At 41.2% G+C, this 22291-nt stretch overlaps 1 protein-coding gene across 2 annotated transcripts in view; it reads right to left on the bottom strand.

Annotated features, from left to right (window-relative positions):
• Nucleotides 1–22291, bottom strand: part of LOC142639119 (protein NRT1/ PTR FAMILY 5.10-like) — a 39019-nt gene that overhangs the window by 4573 nt on the left and 12155 nt on the right. For both annotated transcript variants that reach the window (XM_075813226.1, XM_075813234.1), the window contains exon 3: nucleotides 10181–10716. In XM_075813226.1, the coding sequence (XP_075669341.1) occupies nucleotides 10181–10716 (536 nt within the window). The remainder of the gene's footprint in view (nucleotides 1–10180; nucleotides 10717–22291) is intronic.

The following is a 22291-nucleotide window of genomic DNA, read 5'->3' as shown; positions in this document are numbered from 1 at the left end:
GAGGTTTATGAAACTCAGAATTTCTGGTCTGTTTTCATCCAATTCATGATTGTATGTTTGGGCTTTCTTTTCTCACAACCCTAGACATATAAAATGATTATTTTAAGGGCCATTAAAGCTGACACAAGTTGCACAAGTGTTAAGCAAAGTTTGTTCATACAAATTGTGACCGAAGAAGGAATTTGCCCTAGTTCATCTTTCTTGTGAAGAAGTTGCTGTGTTTGTGCACCGTAGGATTTTGTGACCAAGGAGCTTCTCAATCCTCATAGTGTAATGAACTAAAGAACTTTGCAACCAACAACCTTCTCTAGTTGGTGATTGAAGTCGTGTACTAGGATCCGCGCAATTGGTTAGTCACGTACTGGGAGCCGTGCATTGAAAGGAGAGATTGTCACTACAGAACAAGTCCAATTGGGTATTGGGGTAAGGGTTCAACTGTAGGTTAGTATAAGGTACTAGGATTTCTTTACTTGTAACCGCTTGTTATGATAATAGTGGATTCTTGGAATGGTGACCTTAAAATCACTTGGTGGGATTTTTGCTGTGTAGGTTTTCCCCATTCGTAAACAAATCACCGTGTCAATTTATTTTTTCCTGCATATTTTAATTAATTGGTGATTTGTTTGTGCTACCACGCGTTTACATGTTAATTTGATTAATTAATAAATTTAGCTAATTAATCAATTATATCATCATAAGGGGCCAATACATTCTTGGTCTATCAAATGGTATCAGAGTAGGCACACTCTAATTAGGGTTAATCTTTGCTATGTGATCCATTGATCCTTGTTGTCATGGCTGCAACCGGCTTGAAGAGATCTTTGTTTTCAAATACATCTTGGTTTTCTAATCTCTATTTGTTTAAGTGTATCAGAAAATGCAAGTCTAAAAGTTATTTGAATACTATTATGATGACTGTTGGAAAAGATCTCAGGTTGACAAAGAAGAAACTAAACTGTCTCAGAATGAAAATGTGCAAAGAAGTTCATCTAAGAAGAGTGAAGGTTAAAGGTTTAGTTCATAAAAGGCAGATGAGAGAAAACACCATTCCTACTGATCTGTCATCTAAGCATAAAGTGTGCTTCATGATGAAGTCCGCATTTAAAGTTATGGACACATGTTTGTGGTACCTTGACAGCGGTTGCTCAAGACACATGACTGGAGACCGATCTCTCTTCAAGGTTTTCGAGTCTAAGAAAGGTGGCAATGTCACTTTTGGTGATGGGAGCAAATCACAGATTAAAGGAAAGGGAATCATCTCTCTACCTAAACTGTCGAACATTGCAAATCTTCTATATGTTAAAGGTCTAAGATGAACCTGTTGAGCATAAGTTAGATATGTGATCAAGATTTCATGGTACTATTCTCGAAAGGAAAGTGCCTTGTCATGGATGAGTCTGGAAAGAAACTCATAAGTGGTGTTTGCACTCTAGACAATTGTTATGGATTGGTTCCTGATGTTGATATTGTGGTCAATAGCATTCGTTTACCAAATGAAGATCTATGGCACCAAAGGATGGGACATGCTAGTTACAAACATCTTTCAATTGTATCTAAGCATGAATCAGTCTTAGGGATACCAAAACTCAGTAGAATAGCAATGTGGTGTGTGGACCATGTCAGCTTAGAAAACAGACAAAAGCTAAATATCCGAATACTCAGACATCTACTACATCTAGACTATTAGAGCTTTTACATTCGAATCTTGTGGGTCCCAACTAGAACCGAGTCTCTTGGTGGTAAGAGATACATCATGGTTGTGGTGGATGACTTCACTAGGTACACTTGGGTTATCCTCCTACGATCCAAGTCTGATGCTCTTGAGCACATTGGAACTTTGTGTACAAGATTGCAGAATGAAAAAAGCCTAAAGATTGATCGAATTTGAAGTGACTATGGTAAAGAATTCGAGAACTCATATATGGAGTCCTTTTGCACAAGATCAGGTATATCTCAAGAATTCTCTGCTCCTATTACTCCTTAGCAGAATGGTGTAGTAAAAAGAAAGAATAGGGTTATTCAGGAGATGGCTAGAGCCATGTTGCAAAATAAGGATGTGGCTAGAAACTTGTGGGGAGAAGTCGTTAACACTACATGTCATACAGTTAATAGGGTATACTTTAGACCTGGTACTAAGAAGACTCCATATGAGTTATGGAAAGGAAGAAAGCCAAATGTGAAGTATTTCAGAATCTTTGGAAGTACTTGTTTCATTCTCAAGGATAGGGAGAATGTGGGAAAATTTGACTCCCGAAGCGATGAAGGAATATTTTTGGGATACTCCTATACAAGCAAGGCTTATCAGGTATACAACAAAAGAATCACGAAGGTAATGGAAACAATGAATGTTGTTATTGATGAATCGTCAGATTCTGGTTTTGAGAAAGGTAGCGAGGAATTCCCCAAAGAAATTCTTCCTCCTGAGCCAAAGGAAGTTCAAGAAATTGTTGAACAAGAGCCCACATCTCCAAGTACTCCTGATACTCCAAGTGTTGTGGAAGATTCTGCAGAAATATCCATTTCACCAGATTCTGAATCCCATAAAGAGAAAGGACCTTCCTCCAGAATTAAATTAAATCATCCTCCTGAAGTTATTGTGGGAAACATGAATGAACTCACATTAAGGAAGCGTACAGTTGATAAATGTGTTGCTAATTTTGTGTCTCATCCTTGTTGTTTGTCACAGGTCGAACCCACTAAAGTGGAGGAAGCTCTTTAGGATGAAAGCTGGCAATGCATGATGAACTGCTTCAGTTTTAGAGGAATGATGTTTGGACTCTAGTACCTAGACCGGAGGGTGAGCACATCATAGGCACAAAGTGGATATTACGTAATAAAACTGATGAGGAAGGTAATGTGATCCGCAATAAGGCTCGTCTTGTAGCTCAAGGATACTCACAAATGGAAGGAGTTGACTATGATGAGACATTTGCCCCAGTTGCCCATATGGAGTCCATCAGAATTCTTCTAGCCCTAGCATATCACTTAAAGTTCAAGCTTTATCAAATGGACGTAAAGATTGCTTTCTTGAATGGGCTCCTTAAAGAAGATGTCTATGTGGCTCAACCAAAAGGATTCATTGATCCACCCTTTCCGGATCATGTGTTGTACCTCAAGAAGGCACTTTATGGTTTAAAGCAAGCCCCTAGAGCTTGGTATGATTGGCTTACACAATACTTGGTTTCACATGGGTTCACAAGAGGAAAAGCTGATCAAACTCTCTTCATCAAAAGGAAAGATGGCGAGTTGATAGTTGCTCAAGTCTATGTTGATGATATTATCTTTGGGTCGACTAAGGATGAACTTGCTCATAGCTTCTCAAAACTCATGCAGGTCGAGTTCGAGATGAGCATGATCGGAGAGCTAACTCACTTCCTTGGATTGCAGATTCGTCAACAAGATTCAGGTATATTCCTATCTCAATCTAAATATGCTAAAAATCTTGTGAAGAAATTTGGTTTGGAATCTGCTAATTCTATTATTTCCCTATGAGCCCAAATGTTAAACTCATTGTTGACTTGTTAGGTAAAAGTGTTGATTCTTCTCTCTATAAAAGCATGATAGGTAGTCTTCTTTATCTTACTGCTAGTAGACCTGACATTAGTTACAGCGTGGGAGTATGTGCTAGATAGGCTAATCTCAAAGAGTCTCATATGATTGCTTTAAAAAGAATCATAAAGTATGTCAAAACTACTGCCGACTTTGGTGTGTGGTACAGCAAGGACACAAATGATGTCTTAGCTAGGTATTCTGATGCTGATTGGGCTAGGAATGCTGATGATAGAAAGAGTACATTGGGGGGGTGTTTCTATGTGGGTAATAATCTTGTCTTATGGATGAGCAAAAAGCAGAATTCTATCTTTTTATCCACTGCAGAAGTTGAGTATATCATTGTCAGTAGCTGTTGCACCTAACTTCTATGGATGCAAAAACTCCTCCATGATTACGGTATTTGTCAAGAACATCTCACCATCTACTATGACAATATCAGTGCCATCAACATCTCTAAGAATCCTGTTCAACATTCTCGAACTAAACATTGAGATTCAACATCACTTCATTATGGAGCTTGTCGAAGATGGTACTCTTACTCTTGAGTTTATTCACACTGATGATCAGAAGGCTGATTTGTTTACCAAACCTCTTGACAGCAAACGGTTTGAATTCCTTTGCCAAAACATTAGTGTCATCTCCATGGATTGATCTCCTCTTCTTCTCCTTCTTCATGCATTTGCATCTAGTTTTACGCTTTGCATTGCTTTGTTTTACATGTTTTTGTTTGTTTTTCAGTTTTGTTTTGTTTTTTTTTCATTCATAAAAAAATTGAAAAAAAAAATACAAAAACAGTGTGTGTTTGTGTACATTGGTACTTGTGTACCTTGAATGACCAATGAAACAAAGTTTTTTAAACTTTGTATCTCTTGTAGCTTAGATGAGCATCTCTATGCACAACTAAGCAAGTAAGCTTTATGGCTCGTGTTTGTGACGAGTAAGGTTAAGTAATCTCTTGTACTTTACACTCGTATCACTCTTTTTGACGGAAAGGACTAGAAAATCCTAAGAGAAAGGCATAAATAACCATCTCGCCACTATTGCCCATCAATCATGAAATGACATCTGTATGCTTCGGCATAGCAAAAGTGCAATGTCAAAAAGTTTAACATAATTAAGTATTTCTTTTCTCTTTCTTATATGCCCATGCATGATATGCTTAATAAATATATATATATATATATATATATATATATATATATATGCAAAGAAAAATAAAAGCAAAAAGATCAAAATGCTTTATATATGATTGCATGTGTGTATTCTAGGAGATGTGGGAGTTATAGGATGTACCTCGAAGATGATAGTTTCCATCAAACAGTTATGATTGTGTGTGAGTTAAAGTGATTTTCTCACATCTCAAATCGTCATAACATGTATACACTTATGCAATCTTGCAATATTTTTCACACACAACACACAATATTCTTTACTACTTTTGATACATGTGTAGGTATAATGTGATTTGGCCATCACAAGGTTTACATGTGTTAATGTATACTCACTAAACTGTCTTAACTTGTTTTTGAAATATAAAATTGGTTAGACTTGTTTAGTTTGTGTTTGTGTGTTTTGGGATCTATGTGCTTACATTTTTCTTGTTGAGAGATGTTTTTGAGAGATTAAAATGTTGTTTGGATCCTTAGTTGAGTGATATGCTTGATTGCATTCATATCTTTGTTTTTCTCCTCTTTGAAAAACTATTTTTAAGCAATCTCGACAGCTCCTAAATACCTCTCGACACCTGGCTTATCTATCGATCTCCTCAGCTTTTTCTTATCGCAATCTCAATAGCTTCTCGATAACTCATCGATCCATCAAGAAAGTTTTTGTCTCCTCGATAGCTACTTGATAGCTCCTCGATCCATCGAGCTTGTTTTGCTATGGACACCTCTGGACACTTGCTCGATAGCTGCATTTGTCGACCCTTTTAAAGCTCGACACCTCTCGATCTATCAAGAATTACTGAGCTTTTATATATAGGGTCAACGCGATTTGGATCTCATTTCTCTCAATCTCTCTCGTTTCCTTTCGCCTCTTCACCTCCCAAAACCTTTCTTTCTCACCCCAAACTTCTTCCTCAAGGATTTTTTGGCCTAGATCAAGTGTTTCTTCACTTGGTAAGTGTCTAAATCCCTCATATTCATGCATTTAATGATTTTTTAACCTAAGTTTTTGGGATTATTGAAAATTATGGGGTTTTTCAAAATCAAAGAGGTTTTTGCAAATTTTTGGGATGGGTTTTGAAGAATTGATCTTAAAAACTTCATGCATTGCATCTCATGTGCATTATAACTATATTTTCATGCATTTATATGTGTGTTTTATTTGATTATGTGCTGGTAGGATTGGATTGGGCTGAGCCATGATGCTTTCTCTATTGAATGTCACATGTTCATGCATTCCCATGCATACGTTCTTTCTTTTCAATATATTTGGATATATTTGAACTGCTTGGGACTTTTTTGATTGTCTCTTTCTCCCTCTCTCTCTTTTGTTTGCGTTAGTCTGCTCCTATGGCACCTAAACATAAATCTGTTCCATCCCGAAACCCTCTACATTCCAGGGCATCCACTTCTGCTGATCCTACTCCCTAAAACGTTCGATTTCGTGATGAGAAAGCCAAATCGGACTTCATTGAGAACTTTTCTAGACGAGGTGTTCATTCGGAACGCCAATTCATTCTGTTGGACTATTCTGACACTGACCTACCCATTATCATTCACAATAGGGGTTAGGAGTCATTGTGTGACATCCCAGTCACATGTCTATCCGTGCTGATCCTCTACTCCAACATACATGGATCAGATTATTCAGTACCTCAATTTTCCACTCATGTTCGAGGTACGCACATCGTGGTCACTCTGGTTCTTGTATCCGACGTGCTCCACATCCTTAAGGCAACGCGTCCTGACTACCCTAGTTGTTATCGTCTTAAGACTGTGTCTAAAGACGAGCTTATATTAGCTTTTTGTGAGCGTCCTTCTAACTGGGGTGATCGTCAGTTCACCTCTTGTACGGCCTTTGCTAAAGGTCCGCGTTTTCTTAACATGGTTATGACTTTTGTCTTGCATCCTCTTTCTCATTATAACTCTACTACAGAGCCTCGTGCTCGGTTTTTGTTATCCCTCTATAAGCATCTTACTATAGACTTTTCATCTCATTTTATTCTTTCCATCATAGATGTGTATAAGGATACAGCGACCCGTGATAAGCTTATCTTCCTTTCTGCTATCACGTGGATTTTACGCCATTTTTCAGTTCCCTTTCCCATTTTCGACCATTTACATGTTATATGTGTCATAGACACCGCTACCATTAAATGGAGCAAGCCGTAGCTACATTCGAGGTAGTCCGGATCGACAGTTCCTCCAGCTCCCTCTGCTCCATCCACCTTCATTCCCTCTACTTCTATGGGTGGTGTGACTCTTGATACGATCATGGCACAGCTTCAGCACATGGATGCTCGCCTTAACACTCTTAGTGATGAGTTATGTCAAGTGAACACCCGTGTTGGCCGTATTGCCCGACAGCAGGCTCGCCTTGGTGGCTTCGTAGAGTCTTCCTCTCCTCCTCCTGAGGCATCCGAGGACGATGATGACTCCGACGATGATGATGATGATGGGGATGGCGATGGCAATGCTAGCTCTTCTAGTGTTGACGAGATGTCGACTTGATAATCTTACCCTTTGTCACTCATGACAAAAATGGGGAGTAGTTTTGGATGGATATGAGAGTAGTCATTTTTAGGATTTTAAGGGGAAAGTTAGTATAGGAGATTTTTGTTAGGAGGAGTGTGATTTTTGTTCGGGGGAGTGTTGATTTTGAGGGAAGTAGTGAGGATTTCATGTCTCTTTTTCTTTTCTTTCTTCTTTAGACACATTCTTCTTGTACCTTAGGTCTTGTGACCATTTTGACATACATTGTACTTGTATTTGCTTTATTTATATATTGATGTATGTTGTTCACCTACCCTTACATGTGTTGTTTCTTTTCTCTCTTTATACACATGCTTCTTATATCTTGTATGCAATCTATTATTTCTATTTCACACAAAGATGCCTTGATGAGTTTTGTTTAAGTGTTTCAGAAATACAGGTTTTCAAAGTCTTCCTTGCCATGAACTCTCTTCTTGCAAAGTTTTTCAAGAGTTTGTATTAAGATAGATTTTATTATACTTAACAAGTGAATATGAGTTGAGTGATTTATGACTTCTCTCATATATTCATTTTTTTGTTGTGGTTTTGTCACAGATTGACAAAGGGGGAGATTGTTAAGACATATGTGATTCAATGTTAGGAATATATGTCACTATTTTATGTAATTGACTAATCCTTTAACAAAACGCACTTTACTTGTGATTGGGTAGATCTAGGATGTGTTTAATGCTTCAAGAAACCTTGTTTTAAATTCAAGTGTTAAAGCCATGCAATCTGTCTAAGATTCAAGTGTGAAAAGTGTTGTTCATTAAAACTTGACAGCTAGCATCTATCGAGCCTTGAAGTAATGTTTCTACATTTAGGACAATAATGTTTGAATCTTTGGCAATTAATAACATTTGACATTTGTTTTGTCAAACCTTCTTTTGTATGGCCTTGAGAAACGTCCTCTTTGGCACTCTCTTGTGGCTTGTGAGTTTTGACTTCTCACATAGTCAATAGAAGAGCTACAACCATTCCTTCCTTTGGATCCTTTTCCTTGACCATGTCTATGTCTTGACCTTCTTTGAGTACTTTCATGACATCCTTTCTCATTCAAAGTAAGATTGTATTATTAATTTAATAGGCTCTAAAGTCTCTTGCTTCTTATTGTTAAACCTTTCTTCATGGGCTTGTAAAGATCCAATGAGTTGGTCAATGATCAAAGGATTTTCTTTACCATACAGGCATCATCCAATTCCTCAACACTTCTTTTTAATTGATTTACAATAGCTATCAACCTTGAAAAATAATGTGCAACTGATTAGGATTCTTTCATGCATAAGGTTTTCAAGGCGAGCATTCTTACCCTTCAAAGAGTTTGAAGAATCTCTCATAATTTTTTGGATGATGTTGCATTTATAACTTTCTCAAATATGGTTTCATTTAAATCATGATAGATCAACATTAGATCTTATTGATCTTTCTTTAGAGTCTTATGCAAAGTTTCCTTCTAATTTTGAGTCAAAGATGCTTCATCTTGTAACTACATATATATTTCTTCACTATCTTTCATGTGTCTTGGGATCTAAGTAATGCTTTAAGTTAGATATTGCGATCCAATTCAATCCAATCAAATCCACATAAATTGGAATATCACAATTTCTCAGGGTATTACAATCTTTCTCACTTAAATTCTTAACATCGTCATCAATACCCACATTGTACTGCAATGCCCTCAAGTCAATTGATTAATAAAAACATTTGTAACGGCCCAAGGAAAAGTAGTAGTCACATCTGCACTATACCTTAATGGCCTGTTTGGAAGTTTAGAGAGGGAGGAGAGTAGAGGAGAGGAGAGTAGTGGGGAGGAGAGTAGAGTGAAATAATTACCCTCCACCTTGTTTGGATGTTTTTAAAATTAGTAAGGGGGAAGGGAGTAATTAGCCCTTCCCCTTGTTTGAATGTTTTTAAAATTGAGATGGAGAGGAGAGGAAATGATTAAATAGACAAATTTACCCATATTTGAAAATAAATTGCAATATTGGTCTATGATTAATTGGTTTGTAATTTTGTTAATTTAAAAAGGGTAAATTGGTGAATTCATTTGGTCAATAATTTATCTACTCTACTCTCCCTCCAAATCTCTCCAATTTGGGGGAATTAAAAATGAAGGGTTAGAGGTAGTTGAAACCCCCCCAAACTCCTCCAAATCCCTCCCCCTCCTCCCTTAAAAAACTTCCAAACAAGGGATTTAAATTACTCTCCCTCCCTCTACTCTACTCTCCCTCCTTTTTTAAACATCCAAACAGGCCATAAAAGGACTAGGCTAGTCATAATTAAGAATTCTTGTAGTTGGTAATAAATTTTAAATCAACCCATATATGCCTAATGTGATACTCATCACACACTCCTATAACACATACTCAATCAATATAATCAACCTAGGGCATCACAGTGTGTTTCCTTTTTCAAGGGCTGAGTAGAACATCTTTTTATCATAGTAGTGTCATATCCGACAAGGATCAAGGATGCAAGGGTCCTACAGTAAGGAACCGCAATTTCCTTCTACGATTTTATTCTATAATCGTCTGAGAGTTCCATGGTAATGTAATAATGCATTATGTAGCATCTGCATATACAATGTATGAAGTCGCCCTTACAAATGATAATTCAAATAATAATCTGTGGTAGTCTATTAATTTTGACTTGATCTATGTTCTTATCTTAATAAATGGGTGGATTTCAGTTCTTGAATTTTTTTTATAAAAAATATGTTCTTATTACTTAAGAAATTCAAGAAATGGTAAGCTGAGTAGTTTTAATAGGATATGTGAATACCAGTTGAAAATTTGGAAAGTGTAAGACTGTAGGGTCTTGTGGCCTACCAAAACAGACTACACTTCATAGAGCTTTATGCTTTCCTATTACCCTTTCTTTCTAATGTATCAATAAGTATAAGATGATAAATTGATAATCATTTCTCTTACTTGAATTGTTCAGAGCTATGGTGTGACGTTCCACAAGCTTCCTCTTCAATAGCTATTGCCGAACGGGTAGCATGACAATTCCTAAATGCGGCAACAAACACCCCACCAATTCTCACAAATGGGCTTGTCTCATCCCTTATGATACAGTACCTGTAAGTCCTAGTTCCAAGCAAGAAGATAATCAGTGCAATTATCATCAAAATGCAAGGGATTCCGAATCCTAGGCCCCAACTAAGGTTGTCTTGTATATAACTTAAGGCCAAAACTGCGACCGCGGCACTCCCACATACACCAAGAAACCACCAATTAAAGAATGAGCTTTTGGCATTCCGCTCCTCTGAATCTTCTCCATCAAATTGATCAGCTCCAAAAGCCTGAATGCAGGGCTTGTGTCCTCCTTGTGCAACTGCTACTAGATATAGAGAGAAGAAGAATAAAATCACTTTAAGCTTAGGACAACATGACATAGATTTGTTGGTGTCAACGTAATCAGTGAGGGAAGGAAGCACAGCCGATAGGGTCAACAAGCCTAGTCCCTGTGATTCATTTTGGTCCACATCAAAGATTATCGTCAAAACATCATAGAAGTTTAAAGCATAATCTTGAAACAGTCATGTGCATTATCAATAAAAATATAGATTTTAGTTTAAAATAGTATACTTGTCTGCATGATCGAAATAGTATACTTGTTCTAACTTGTAATCCTGAGTTGGCTTGAAGCCTTGAACTATGGACCAAGCTAGTGAAAATCACAGTTGAACTTTTATGGATCAACCAAGCTAGTGAAAATCACAGATCTGACTGTTATATATTTAATATATTTGGTCGAAATATATGGTTGATCTCTAAACATTTTTTTTTTTTTGGTTAAAGATCTCTAAACTTTAACCCATGAGAATTTTAGTCTTTGAAATTTAAAGTGAACGCTTTTAGTTCCTAACAAACATGTAGTCATCAGTTTTAGTCCTTAACGTGTCTAATTGAGTGATGAAGTGTTATTTTTTAATTTGGTCATGTCATCTAAAGGACTCAAAACAATTGCTTTAAAATTTAAGGACTAAAATCGATCATAGGCTAAAGTTTATGGATTAATAGTATATTTTGCCCATTAAAAAATATAATTTTTTATATTTATATTATAATTTATATATATATATATAGAGTCAAATCTAAGAGAAAATCTAATTAAATTTTAATTAGATTTTCAATTTTACGTCACATGTCCCATTTATTTTTTAATTTTGTGCCAAGTGAATTATTGAGTGTAAAAATCGAATAGTCTAAATCCAGTTAGATTCTAAATTGAATTTCAATTGGACTCCAATTTTCCGCCACACGTTTATCTAAGTTTTTAATTTTTGTGGCAAGTGAATTATTAAGAGCAAAAACCGAAGAGTCTAAAACCAATTAAATTCTAATCATATATATATATATAATTAGAAACCATTATATATTTTAGAAATGTATGTGTGGGAGGGTCGGGCCCAAGGAACCTGGCTAGCCCACCTGGGCAAAGCCCAACACAAAGCCCAAAGCCCATTAGGTAATGCAGGCTTGACACACAAGGGAGAGGTAACCCTGGGCTTCATCATAAGGGCCTGATCATTAGCCGAGAGGTTCCTTAGAGGTTCCTTAAAGGTTCCTCAAAGGTCAGTGGCCTGAGCTGACCACAAAGAAAATCTATGGGCGGTCCCAACAGGGTCGGTCCCCGGGCATCAACACTTCTAAAAGGAATCCACTCCCGAGCATTCAAGTTCCAAGAGAATCCTCTGAAGTTGTGAAGATCCCTTGGGATTCTAGTAGATATGGGAATCCGTGAGTAAGTGAGGAAGGAAATGATAGCCACCCCACTAGTGGAGAGCTATAAAAGGAGGTCGAAGCAATGGGAAAAGGGGTTGGATTTTTTGGGGGCAGAAGGGAGAAAAGAAAGGCTAAAACAAAGAGAGCAAGAGTGAGTTGACATACTTGGAAATTCAGGGGAGTAGAGGGAGAGCACTATCACTAGTTTGGGGCCTCGCTTGGTAGGACTGAGCACATTACCCACATACAAATAAGTTGTGAGCCCCTTATTGTGTAAGCTGCGACTTTGGGCACGTACAATTGGCGCTGTCTGTGGGAATCCTACTCGACGAGAGGCTTTGAATGTGTTTGGTATCTCTCGGGCATGGAAGGTCCACACAAGGGTGAGGGATCCGCAACTGGGAATCAGTCAGGGGCTTCTTCCAAGGGTCGAAGGAGGCTCGAGAGGGAGCGTAGGAGGGAGCAGCAACACATACAGGAGGGGCATAAGACCAGAGTGGATTCTGATGAGGGGTCTTCCCACGGGGAACAAACTGTGTTGTATATCCCTGAGCATCCCCATCGCGGTGACCGTTTGAGGGAACTTGAGAACCTAAGGAAGCAAGTTAACGATATGGAAATTGAGCTGAGAGGGCTCGTCCAATGATTTGGATTATAAGCCACACAATTCATCTCAAGGCAATGATTCGCGTCGGTCTAGAGAACAATCACAAGAAAACCAAGAGTGCTACCAAGAATCCCCTCCACATGAAAGGCACGGGCGTCATAACGCCACTCTAGATGCCATGAACCGAGCATTGAGAAGGGCTGCCTAATCACCCTTTACCGATGATATCGAGCACATTGAAATGCCGAGATGATTCACACGACCTCCGTTCACCATTTACGACGGGAGAACGGACCCAGTGGAGCATGTGAGCCACTACATACAGATGATGTCCTTATATTCGCACAATGACGGGCTAATGTGCAAAGTGTTTCCATCGAGCCTCGAGCCAACAACTATAAGGTGGTTTAACGGTCTAAGGAAGGGGTCCATCTGTAATTTTGGTGAATTAATACAGTCATTCGGGGAGCGGTTCGTGACGTGCAACAAAGTTCCTCAATCAAGAGGATCCTTGTTATCTATGAGGATGAGAAGCGGCGAGACCCTCCGGGCCTACACGAACCGATATTGGGAACTTTATATTGAGATCAAAAGGGGGAATAAGCAAGTGGCCGCTAGCACCTTCAAATTGGGCCTTCCTAAAGAATCAGCGTTGAGAGACTCGCTGACCATGCGGCCCCCCAAGGACATGCACCAATTAATGAGGAGGATTAAGGAATACAAGAGACTAGAGGATGACCATTTGCAGGGCAAAGGAAATGCCTTGGCCTCGACGCAATATCACAAAGATTTTTGCTCAGAAAAATTCCACTAGAGAAGTTAGAGAAAACCGAGGGCCTTAGGGAGGGCTCAGAATGGCGTGCAAAGGGAGTCAATGTTGCTTTTAAAGAGCCAGTGTACAAGATTCTCGAGTGTATAAAAAATGGGCCTTATTTTCGATGGCCAAGGAAGATGGGTGGAGACCCGGCACAGAGAAATCAGAGTTTATATTGTACATACCACCGGGAGAAAGGGCACACTACTGAGCAATGTTGGGTGCTGAAGGGCCACTTGGAGCAAGTGATGAAGGCTGGGAACCTAAAAGAGTGTTTGGTCAGTCATGAATGAGGGAACGAAGGACAAGAATCGGGGGGGGGGGGGCAGAAATGTCCGAGACCTCCCACCTCCTTTAGGGGTTATCGAAGTTTAATACTGGGAAGTGAATACTGGGAAGTGAATACTTAGTGTGACGTCCCTATGCGGAGACTACAGACCTACCCAATAAGAGGCCTCGAAAGGTCACCGTACTGATCACTTTTGGATAAACAGGCTTGGAAGGAACGTCTTAGCCACACGATGATACGTTATTTGTGACCTGCCAGATATGGTGGTTTTGGTGAAGAGAGTAATGGTAGATCAAGGGAGTGGAGCAAAAATAATGTACCCTGATCTTTACAAGGGACTGGGGCTGAAACTCGAGGATCTGAGCAGGTATGATACCCCACTGGTGGGATTCAATGGGAAGGTTGTGATGCCTAAGAGGCAGATAAAGCTGTCGATGGTAACCGAAGGAAAGGAAGTGAAGGTCAACTTTATTATGGTCAATGCCTTCTCACCCTACACGGCTATCCTGGGAAGGCCTTGGATCCATACCATAGGGGTGGTGTCATCGATACTCCATCAGAAAATTAAATTTCCCACCAAGGACAGTGTCGTAGCAGTCCGAGCCGACCAGAAGATGGCCAAACAATGCTTGGTGGCAGCCATCAACCATGAGATTAAGCAGAATGAATAGGTTGACCACAAGCCGTTATAGCAATTACTAGAGCCTGATGGATCGGCTGGGGTAGATAGCGCCGAAGAACTAATTCAAATGCACATTTTGCCGTACACTGACAAATGGTTCCTGGTCAAGAAAAGCCTGCCCAATAAAGACTGTGTCGAGATTTTGTTGGCTTTAGTATAGAACATGGAGGTGTTCCCGTGGAGTCCATATGACGTACTTAAGGTAGATTCGAATTTTATAATGCACAAATTAAATGTAGACCCTAAAATTATGCCTAAAAAGCAAAGGCCAAGGAGATCCGCGAGACCGCATGAGGAAGTCGTAAAAGAAAAAGTGGAGAAGTTGAAGCGATCGGGGGCCATAAGAGAGGTGTACTTTCTCTAATGGCTAGCTAATACGGTGGTAGTGAAAAAGAAGAACAAAAAGTGGAGAGTCTGTGTTGATTTTATAGATTTGAATCGGGCGTGCCCGAAAGACCCCTTCCCTAGTGCCAAAGATTGATCAGCCGGTGGACGCCACAGTTAGGCACTGATACTTAATCTTTCTGGATGCATTTCAAGGCTATCACCAAATAACACTGGCCCAAGAAACGATAGCCTTTATAACGCCCGAGAGGAATTATCACTACACGGTCATGCCTTTCGGGTTGAAGAATGCAAGGGCCACGTACCAGCGGATGGTGTCGCGTATGTTCAAAGAACTAATCAGTAAGACAGTGGAGGTCTACATTGATCACATGGTGGTAAAGACTAAGGAGGAAGGGACGCATGCACGTGACCTGCAGAGTGTGTTTAATATCTTAAAGTAGCATAAGTTATGCCTCAACGCCAAGAAGTGTTCTTTTGGGGTGGGATCGGGCAAATTCTTAGGATACATGATTACTACTCGAGGCATAGAAGTAAACCCCGATCAGATAATAGCCATCCAATAGCTATGCCCACCCAGAAACCCAAAGGAAATACAAAAGCCCACGAGCATGATTGCTGTGCTAGGGAGGTTTGTATCAAGATCTGCGGATAGGTGCCTACCGTTCTACTAGCTATTGAAGAAGTGGAAAGGATTTCGGTGGACGAAAGAATGTGATTCGGCATTTAAAGACTTGAAGTCCTATCTAGCTAGCCCTTCTATTCTAACCAGACTTGATCCCAGAGAGGATTTGTACATGTATCTGGCGGTGTCCGACCACGCCATTAGTTCAGTGATAATCAGACAGTGCGAAGGAGTCCAAAGGCCCGTGTATTACCTTAGTAAGACCCTGGTGGATGCGGAAACTCGATACTTACCATTGGAAAAAATGGCCTTGGCCCTGGTGCATGCCATGAGAAAACTGTCCCATTACTTCCAAGCTCACATAGTGTGGGTTTTGATAGCGAAATGGGGTGTGAGGTTGGGGGTGTTCGACATCTATTACAGGCTGAGAAACTCTGTTAAGGGACAAGTACTTGCGGACTTTGTGGTCGAGTTCACCCCTCCTCCCTCGAGAGTAGTGGGAGTATGTCAGATCCAGAGGGGGTAATGGAAAGTGTTTGTTGATGGGGCATCCAATGCGAGGGGGTCAGGGGTCAAAATTGTGATGATATCGCCTGAGGGTATCAAGCTGGAGAAGTCCCTCAGATTAGGCTTCTGAACTTTAAACAACGAGTAAAGTATGAAGCCCTCATTGCGGGGCTCAGGGCAATGAAGAGCCTCGGGGCTCAAGATGTGGAGTTATACTTAGATTCAAGGTTGGTAGTAAGTTAGATTGAGGGAAGCTTTGAGGCAAGGAACGACCGCATGTCGCAATACTTGCGGACATTTGAGAGCTTATGGGCAGGTTTCCAGAAGGTTAGAGTGATAAGAGTGCCTAGGAATTAGAACAATCATGCTGATTCCCTAGCCACCTTGGCATCTTCCCTCGACAATTGTATACCCTGAATGATCACCATAGAAATGTTGGAGCAACGGAGCACAGAGTCGCCGTTAATGGTGGTCACTTCATTGGAGTTAGAGTTGAGCTGGATGGACCCTTATATAGCATTCTTGTTAGATGAAACCTTTCCAAAAAATGTAAAAGAGGCCGAAAAGGTGCGAAGGACGGCGACGCATTTTTGGCTGTCCAATGATGGGAAGCTATTCTAGCGCTCATTCGGTGGGCCGTATCTTTTATGCCTTCACCCTAGCAAATTTGCCGATCTTTTGGTTGAGCTCCATGAAGGATTGTGTGGTAGCCACTTGGAGGGCCAATCACTCGCACACCGAGCCATGACCCTAGGATTTTGGTTGCCAAGTATGCAATGAGAAGCAATAGAGTATGTCAAAAGGTGTGATCAGTGCTAGAAACACGTGGCCCTGCTCCACCTTCCAAGAGGAAATCTTAACCCTATTCTTAGTCCCTAGCCTTTCGCATTGTGGGGGATTGACATAATCGGACCTTTTCCTCGGGCCTCGGGAAACAGAAGATATGTGATAGTGGCCACAGACTATTTCACTAAGTGGGTGGAAGCTTAGGCTTTAGCAAATATCAGAGATGTCGATGTGAAAAAGTTTGTTTGGAAGAACATTGTCCCGAGGTTCAGGGTCCCCCGGGCGCTGGTATCTAATAATGGGTTGTAGTTTGATAGTAAGGTTTTCTAAGACTACTATACCGACTTTGGCATAATTAACAAGTACTCATCCCCTACCTACCCACAGAGTAATGGGCAAACCAAGGCGACAAATAAGACTATTGTGAACGGCCTCAAGAAACAACTGGAAGGTGTGCAGGGAAACTAGGTTGAAGAATTGCCGAATGTGTTATGGGCTTGCTAAACAATGCCCAGAAGGTTGACAGGCAAGACTTCCTTTTCTATGACCTACGGAGCTGAAGTGGTTGTGCTAGTGGAAATCAGTTTGTTAAGTTGTAGGATTACCAGTTTCGCACAGGGACAAAACGAAGAACACATGATCAAAAGCTTAGATGCCTTGGAGGAACACAGGAACATGGTAGCTATGCGACTTGCTGACTATCAACAGAGGTTGGCTCAGGGATACAACAGGAAGGTCAAGCCTCGAGATTTTTTGCCTGGGGATCTTGTTCTATAGAAGGCCGTTGGAAGCGCAAAGGATCTGAGTGCCAAAAAATTGGCCCCGAACTGAGAAGGGCCCTACCGAGTGACAACTACAACAGGAACGGGAGCCTACTATTTGGAAGATTTGGAAGAGAAACCCTTGCCCAGACCATGGAATGTCCACAATTTGAAGAAATATTACTAGTGAAATTTGAAGAAATATTACCAATGAATGTAAAGGGATGTATGAAACTGTGATTTTAGGTTGGAAGTTAGCAAAGATAATGGAACTATGTGGTTTTATCTATTTGGATGTCATTAATGATTTAGGAGTACCATGGAGTTCTTACGCGGTTATTCCACACCCGTTCTCTTATGAGGACAAAAGTCTGGCCCGATCTGACCCCGGTCACCGACCAAATGGAAACCTTAAGAAATTTTTCTAAGGACAGAAGTCTGGCCCAGCCTGACCCCGATCACTGACCAAATGGAAACCTTAAAATATTTTTCTAAGGATAGAAGTCTGGCCCGGCCTGACCCCGGTCATTGACTAGATGGAAACCTTAATAAATTTTTCTAAGGACAGAAGTCTAATAAATTTTTCTAAGGACAGAAGTCTGGCATAGCTTGACCCCGGTCACCAACCAGATGGAAACCTTAATAAACTTTTCTAAGAACAAAAGTCTGGCTCGGCCTGACCCCCAAATGGAAACCTTAGTGACTTCTACCAAGGACAGAAGCCAATCTTGGCCTTGACATTTGCATTAAAAACGAGACTCAACAATGTGCTTTGTAACTATGATAGTTTCCTTATTTGGGCTAACGATGTGGTTGTGCCTTTCCTATTAAACGCAAGGGTGCTTTTGAGTTGTAAACAAGCACGGGTGCAGTGAATTATAAGAAATGTGGATTACATGTAGAGTCATCGAGCAATGACACATAAATGAAATTTTATTATGATGCATGGGCCTGATCTTGCTACCAAATATCTTGATCATAGAGCAATCACAAAGCCATGAGTAATGCTACTGAGTTTTTAAAAAAAATTAGAAGAGAAAGACTTGATAAAAATAATCAGGGAGCGCTACTTTTTCTAATGTAAACTCGACGTAATAAATAGAAAGTTAAAGCTCATAGTTTTATACAAATTTCCTTGAAGATTAAAAAAAAAAAAAAAAAAAAAAAAAGAGAGAACAAATAAACAAACAACAAGAACTAGATGTTACAAATCAAAAGCAGGTTACAAATTCGTTTCCTAAGTCTAAAGTCCTGGGGTGGTGCTGGCCAGGGAAGTTGGTGCAGGTGCTACTGACCCGACTGTTGGGTTCTTTGGCAAGGGGATGGTGGTGGTTGGTAGCTGAGCAGCCTAGACGGGAGCAGTGGTCTCAGTCCTCGGTTGATCCTCATCGAGCACTACCACATAAGAATCAATTTACCGAGAGAGCTCCTGGGATTTCAAGCTTTCAACACCTTCCTCTTCATCACTGCTTTCCTCTTCCTCATCTCTAGCTTGGGCCCCAACAGTAGAGTCCTTGGGAAGAGGGACTTGGTTGGCGTTCCTAAAGGGGAAATCAGCAGGCATCCCAATGGCATTTACGGCTGCCATCTAACCTTCCATGAACCTGAACTTTCGGGCTTGAAATATCATAGGCCCGGCTAAATTCTAGCGTGCCTGAAGCCCTTGTCATAAAAGCTCTGCTTTCGGGCCTTTTCACCACCTTTGTAAAAAAAAAAAAAAAAAAATTCGATCTCTCCAAGTTTGCTAGAGGCTTCATTGGCCTTCTGCTCGGCGGCCTCGAAGGCTTTCTCAACATTCGTTACACGCCACTCCATAAAATTTAACCCCGAGGTCTTCTCCTTTAGGCTAGCCTCGGCCACCTGCTTCAGGGCTTTCTCCTTATCTGCCTCTTCCTAGGCTTTCAGCCGACCCTCCACCACATGGGTCAGTTGGGCAACTTGTGACATTAAGAATACAATCAGGTCATTTCAACCAATTAACAACACTTAGCAATAAAAACATACCTTAAAAGCTTAGGGGAACCCGAGGGCAATGAAAGTAGAGTAGTAATGAGAATATCAGGAACATAACATACTGCCATGGTGTGCCACTTCAGCTTTAGCACCAAGTCATCGTCCTTACAGCTGGTGTAGTGCTCTGTGTCAGCCAGGAGCAGTAAGGCTTATCCAAGGCTGTCGGACACGTGTCCCCCCTCACCATTCCTCTAAGTTCAGAGGTACAAGCTGGAGGGAAAAGCTTCATCCCCTAGATAGAAAGTACATTCCCAAGGGGTTGTCGAGCCCAAGGAGGAAGCCGTAACCTGGGAGCCGATCAATACCGGTTGCTTCACGAGTTAAGTCTCTCAAGGGGTCTTTTCAGTTGTCTAGGCAGACTCCCGACCGGAGAGAGATGCAACAGGCTAAGCGGGAGGGGTACCACCCACAACTGCAGTGCCACTATCACCCTTTTGGCGCTTCTTCCATTTCTAGGAGGCTGGAGGGGTTGTCTTCTTGGGAGTGGGCTGTACAGGGTATTGGCCGCCCGACACCCGTGAAGCCGAGAACCAGCGGTCCAGTGCCATAGACCTTTTTTGGACCATGGCTGCTGTCTGAGATGGTAGCATGGATCTGACGGGGCTCGGTAATTCGCGAACTAGATCCTCCTCGACGAGATACTCTAGGCTCGAAGCCTCCAAGGGAATATGGACTGCCCTACCCTAAAAGACCGTGTTCCTCGAATCGTCCTGTATTAGTTAGAGAGAGTTGTGCCTGGTAGTTTAAGGACCGAGTTGTCCAGGCTCCCCAGTCTTTAAACCACGTGGCAAGAACCCTGGTAGCCTTACGTCCAAGTAAGATTGTAACGGGCTGCCGACCATGAGGGCGCTTAACGAATCCTAGTAGCTCGTGTAAAAGGGCACACAACCCAGAATTAGGTGGGAAGCCCTTAACTGCCCGTCGAAGTGCACAGAGAACTCGAAGCGGAGAATGAAGTTAAGCTCCTTAACTTACAAGACGCTTTTGTCCGGTTGGAATTTCTTGGAAACAACAATCGAGAACAATCCTGATTAGAAAAGGTTTTGAAAAACTAAATCTAGGTGACAACAATAAGTTAATGAAAAATAACTTAGATAATGGCTACTGTGCAAAAGTACTTAAACACACAAGGGGGGGACAAGTTACAAGCGGGGTCTAAAAAAGGAGGTACCAACCTATTTGGCAGGGTGAGGTCGGGCAAGTCAACTCTCCATTCAGCCAATTGCCACTAACCTTCACAAATTCTCCTGCCGAGTTCCTATTGGAATCGGGGAGGCAGGATATCAGCCGAACCATGGTGCTTTAGGTTTGAAGATAATACCCAAGGTCTAAACTCCCCTGAATGGAGTACATGAAATTAATGTCATGATAGGTAAGGCTCAAACCATACAAACGGTTGAGTTGCCCTATACAGCTCACTACCTTATAAAAGTTAGGTAAACATTGGTCGGGGCTTAAGCCGTAGAAACTAAGAGTCCTGAGTAATAAAGGGTCTACTAGGAACCTAGCCCCGCCCTCTAGGATAGACATCAAGGGGAGGAATACTACATATGGTCACATTTGGTCTTCTATATCACCCTCGTCACAGTATGAGATTTCAACGTCTCTAGGAATGTTAAACCTAGCTTTGAACGATGCCACATTCTCCTTAGTTTTTAAAAGATAAGCAAAAGGCATAATTGTCAAAATTTAAATTGAAATAGGAGAGGGAAAAGAGACTAACAGACTGTTTTCTTGTGGAAGTGGGAGAGTGGTCTCTTAAGGAAGATGAAGGCTTAAGAACGAAGGGAAGATAGTTGCACTAGGATAAACAGAAAAGGAAGAAAGAGAAAAGAGAAGCCTAGCAATCGAGGTGGGTATTTATAGAAGCAGGAGAGCCATTAATGGTAACTGTCACATGGCAATAAATGCGTGCAATCATTACGCATCATGTGTGCTTCGGTAAACGAAGTGTCAGATCATCTGGGCTGTTAGATGTGCCAAGCCTGGCATGTCTTTTCTAAATGGGGCAGGTTGTCCAATCCGTTGCATTAAAAGGCAGTCTGTTGGTCTACCTGAGATACGAACGCTCCACCCCTGGGGACTAGACGGTGACCGGCTCATCGACCATAAGATAGTCGAACCCCGATCTTATCCCTACTATGCAAAACTAGGATCGTGGGGGCTATTGTGGGAGGGTCGGGCCCAAGGAACCTGGCTAGCCCACCTGGGCAAATCCCAACACGAAGCCCAATACCCATTAGGTAATGCAGGCCTGACACACAAGGGAGAGGTAACCCCAAGCTTCATCACAAGGGCCCAATCATTGGCCGAAAGGTTCCTTAGAGGTTCCTCAAAGGTCGGTGGCCTGAGCTGACCACAAAGAAAATCTATGGGCGGTCCCAATAGGGTCGGTCCCTGGGAACCAACACTTTTGAAAGGAATCCACTCTCGAGCATTGTCCGACGTTTGGAACAAGTTCCAAGAGAATCCTTTGAAGTCGTGAGGATCCCTTGGGATTCTGGTAGATATGGGAATCCGTGAGTAAGTGGGGAAAGAAATGATAGTCACCCCACTAGTGGAGAGCTATAAAAGGAGGTCGAAGCAGAGGGAAAAGGGGTTGGATTTTTTAGGGGTAGAAGGGAGAAAAGAGAGGCTAAAACAAAGAGAGCAAGAGTGAGGTGACATACTGGGAAATTCAGGGGAGCAGAAGGAGAGCGCTATCACTAGTTTGAGGCCTCGCTTGGTAGGACTGAGCACATTACCCACATACAAATAAGTTGTGAGCCCCTTATTGTGTCAACGGCGACTTTGGGCATGCACAGTATGATTTAAAAAAAGTGTAAATTAATACCATGTATAATTTGAACCGTATAATTGTAATTTTTTTAAATTGTACCCGT

The sequence above is a fragment of the Castanea sativa genome, chromosome 1 (assembly GCF_040712315.1).
Source record: "Castanea sativa cultivar Marrone di Chiusa Pesio chromosome 1, ASM4071231v1".
Lineage (NCBI taxonomy): Eukaryota > Viridiplantae > Streptophyta > Magnoliopsida > Fagales > Fagaceae > Castanea > Castanea sativa.
Note: the sequence above shows the minus strand (reverse complement) of the source record. Positions and strands in the feature narration are given on the sequence as shown.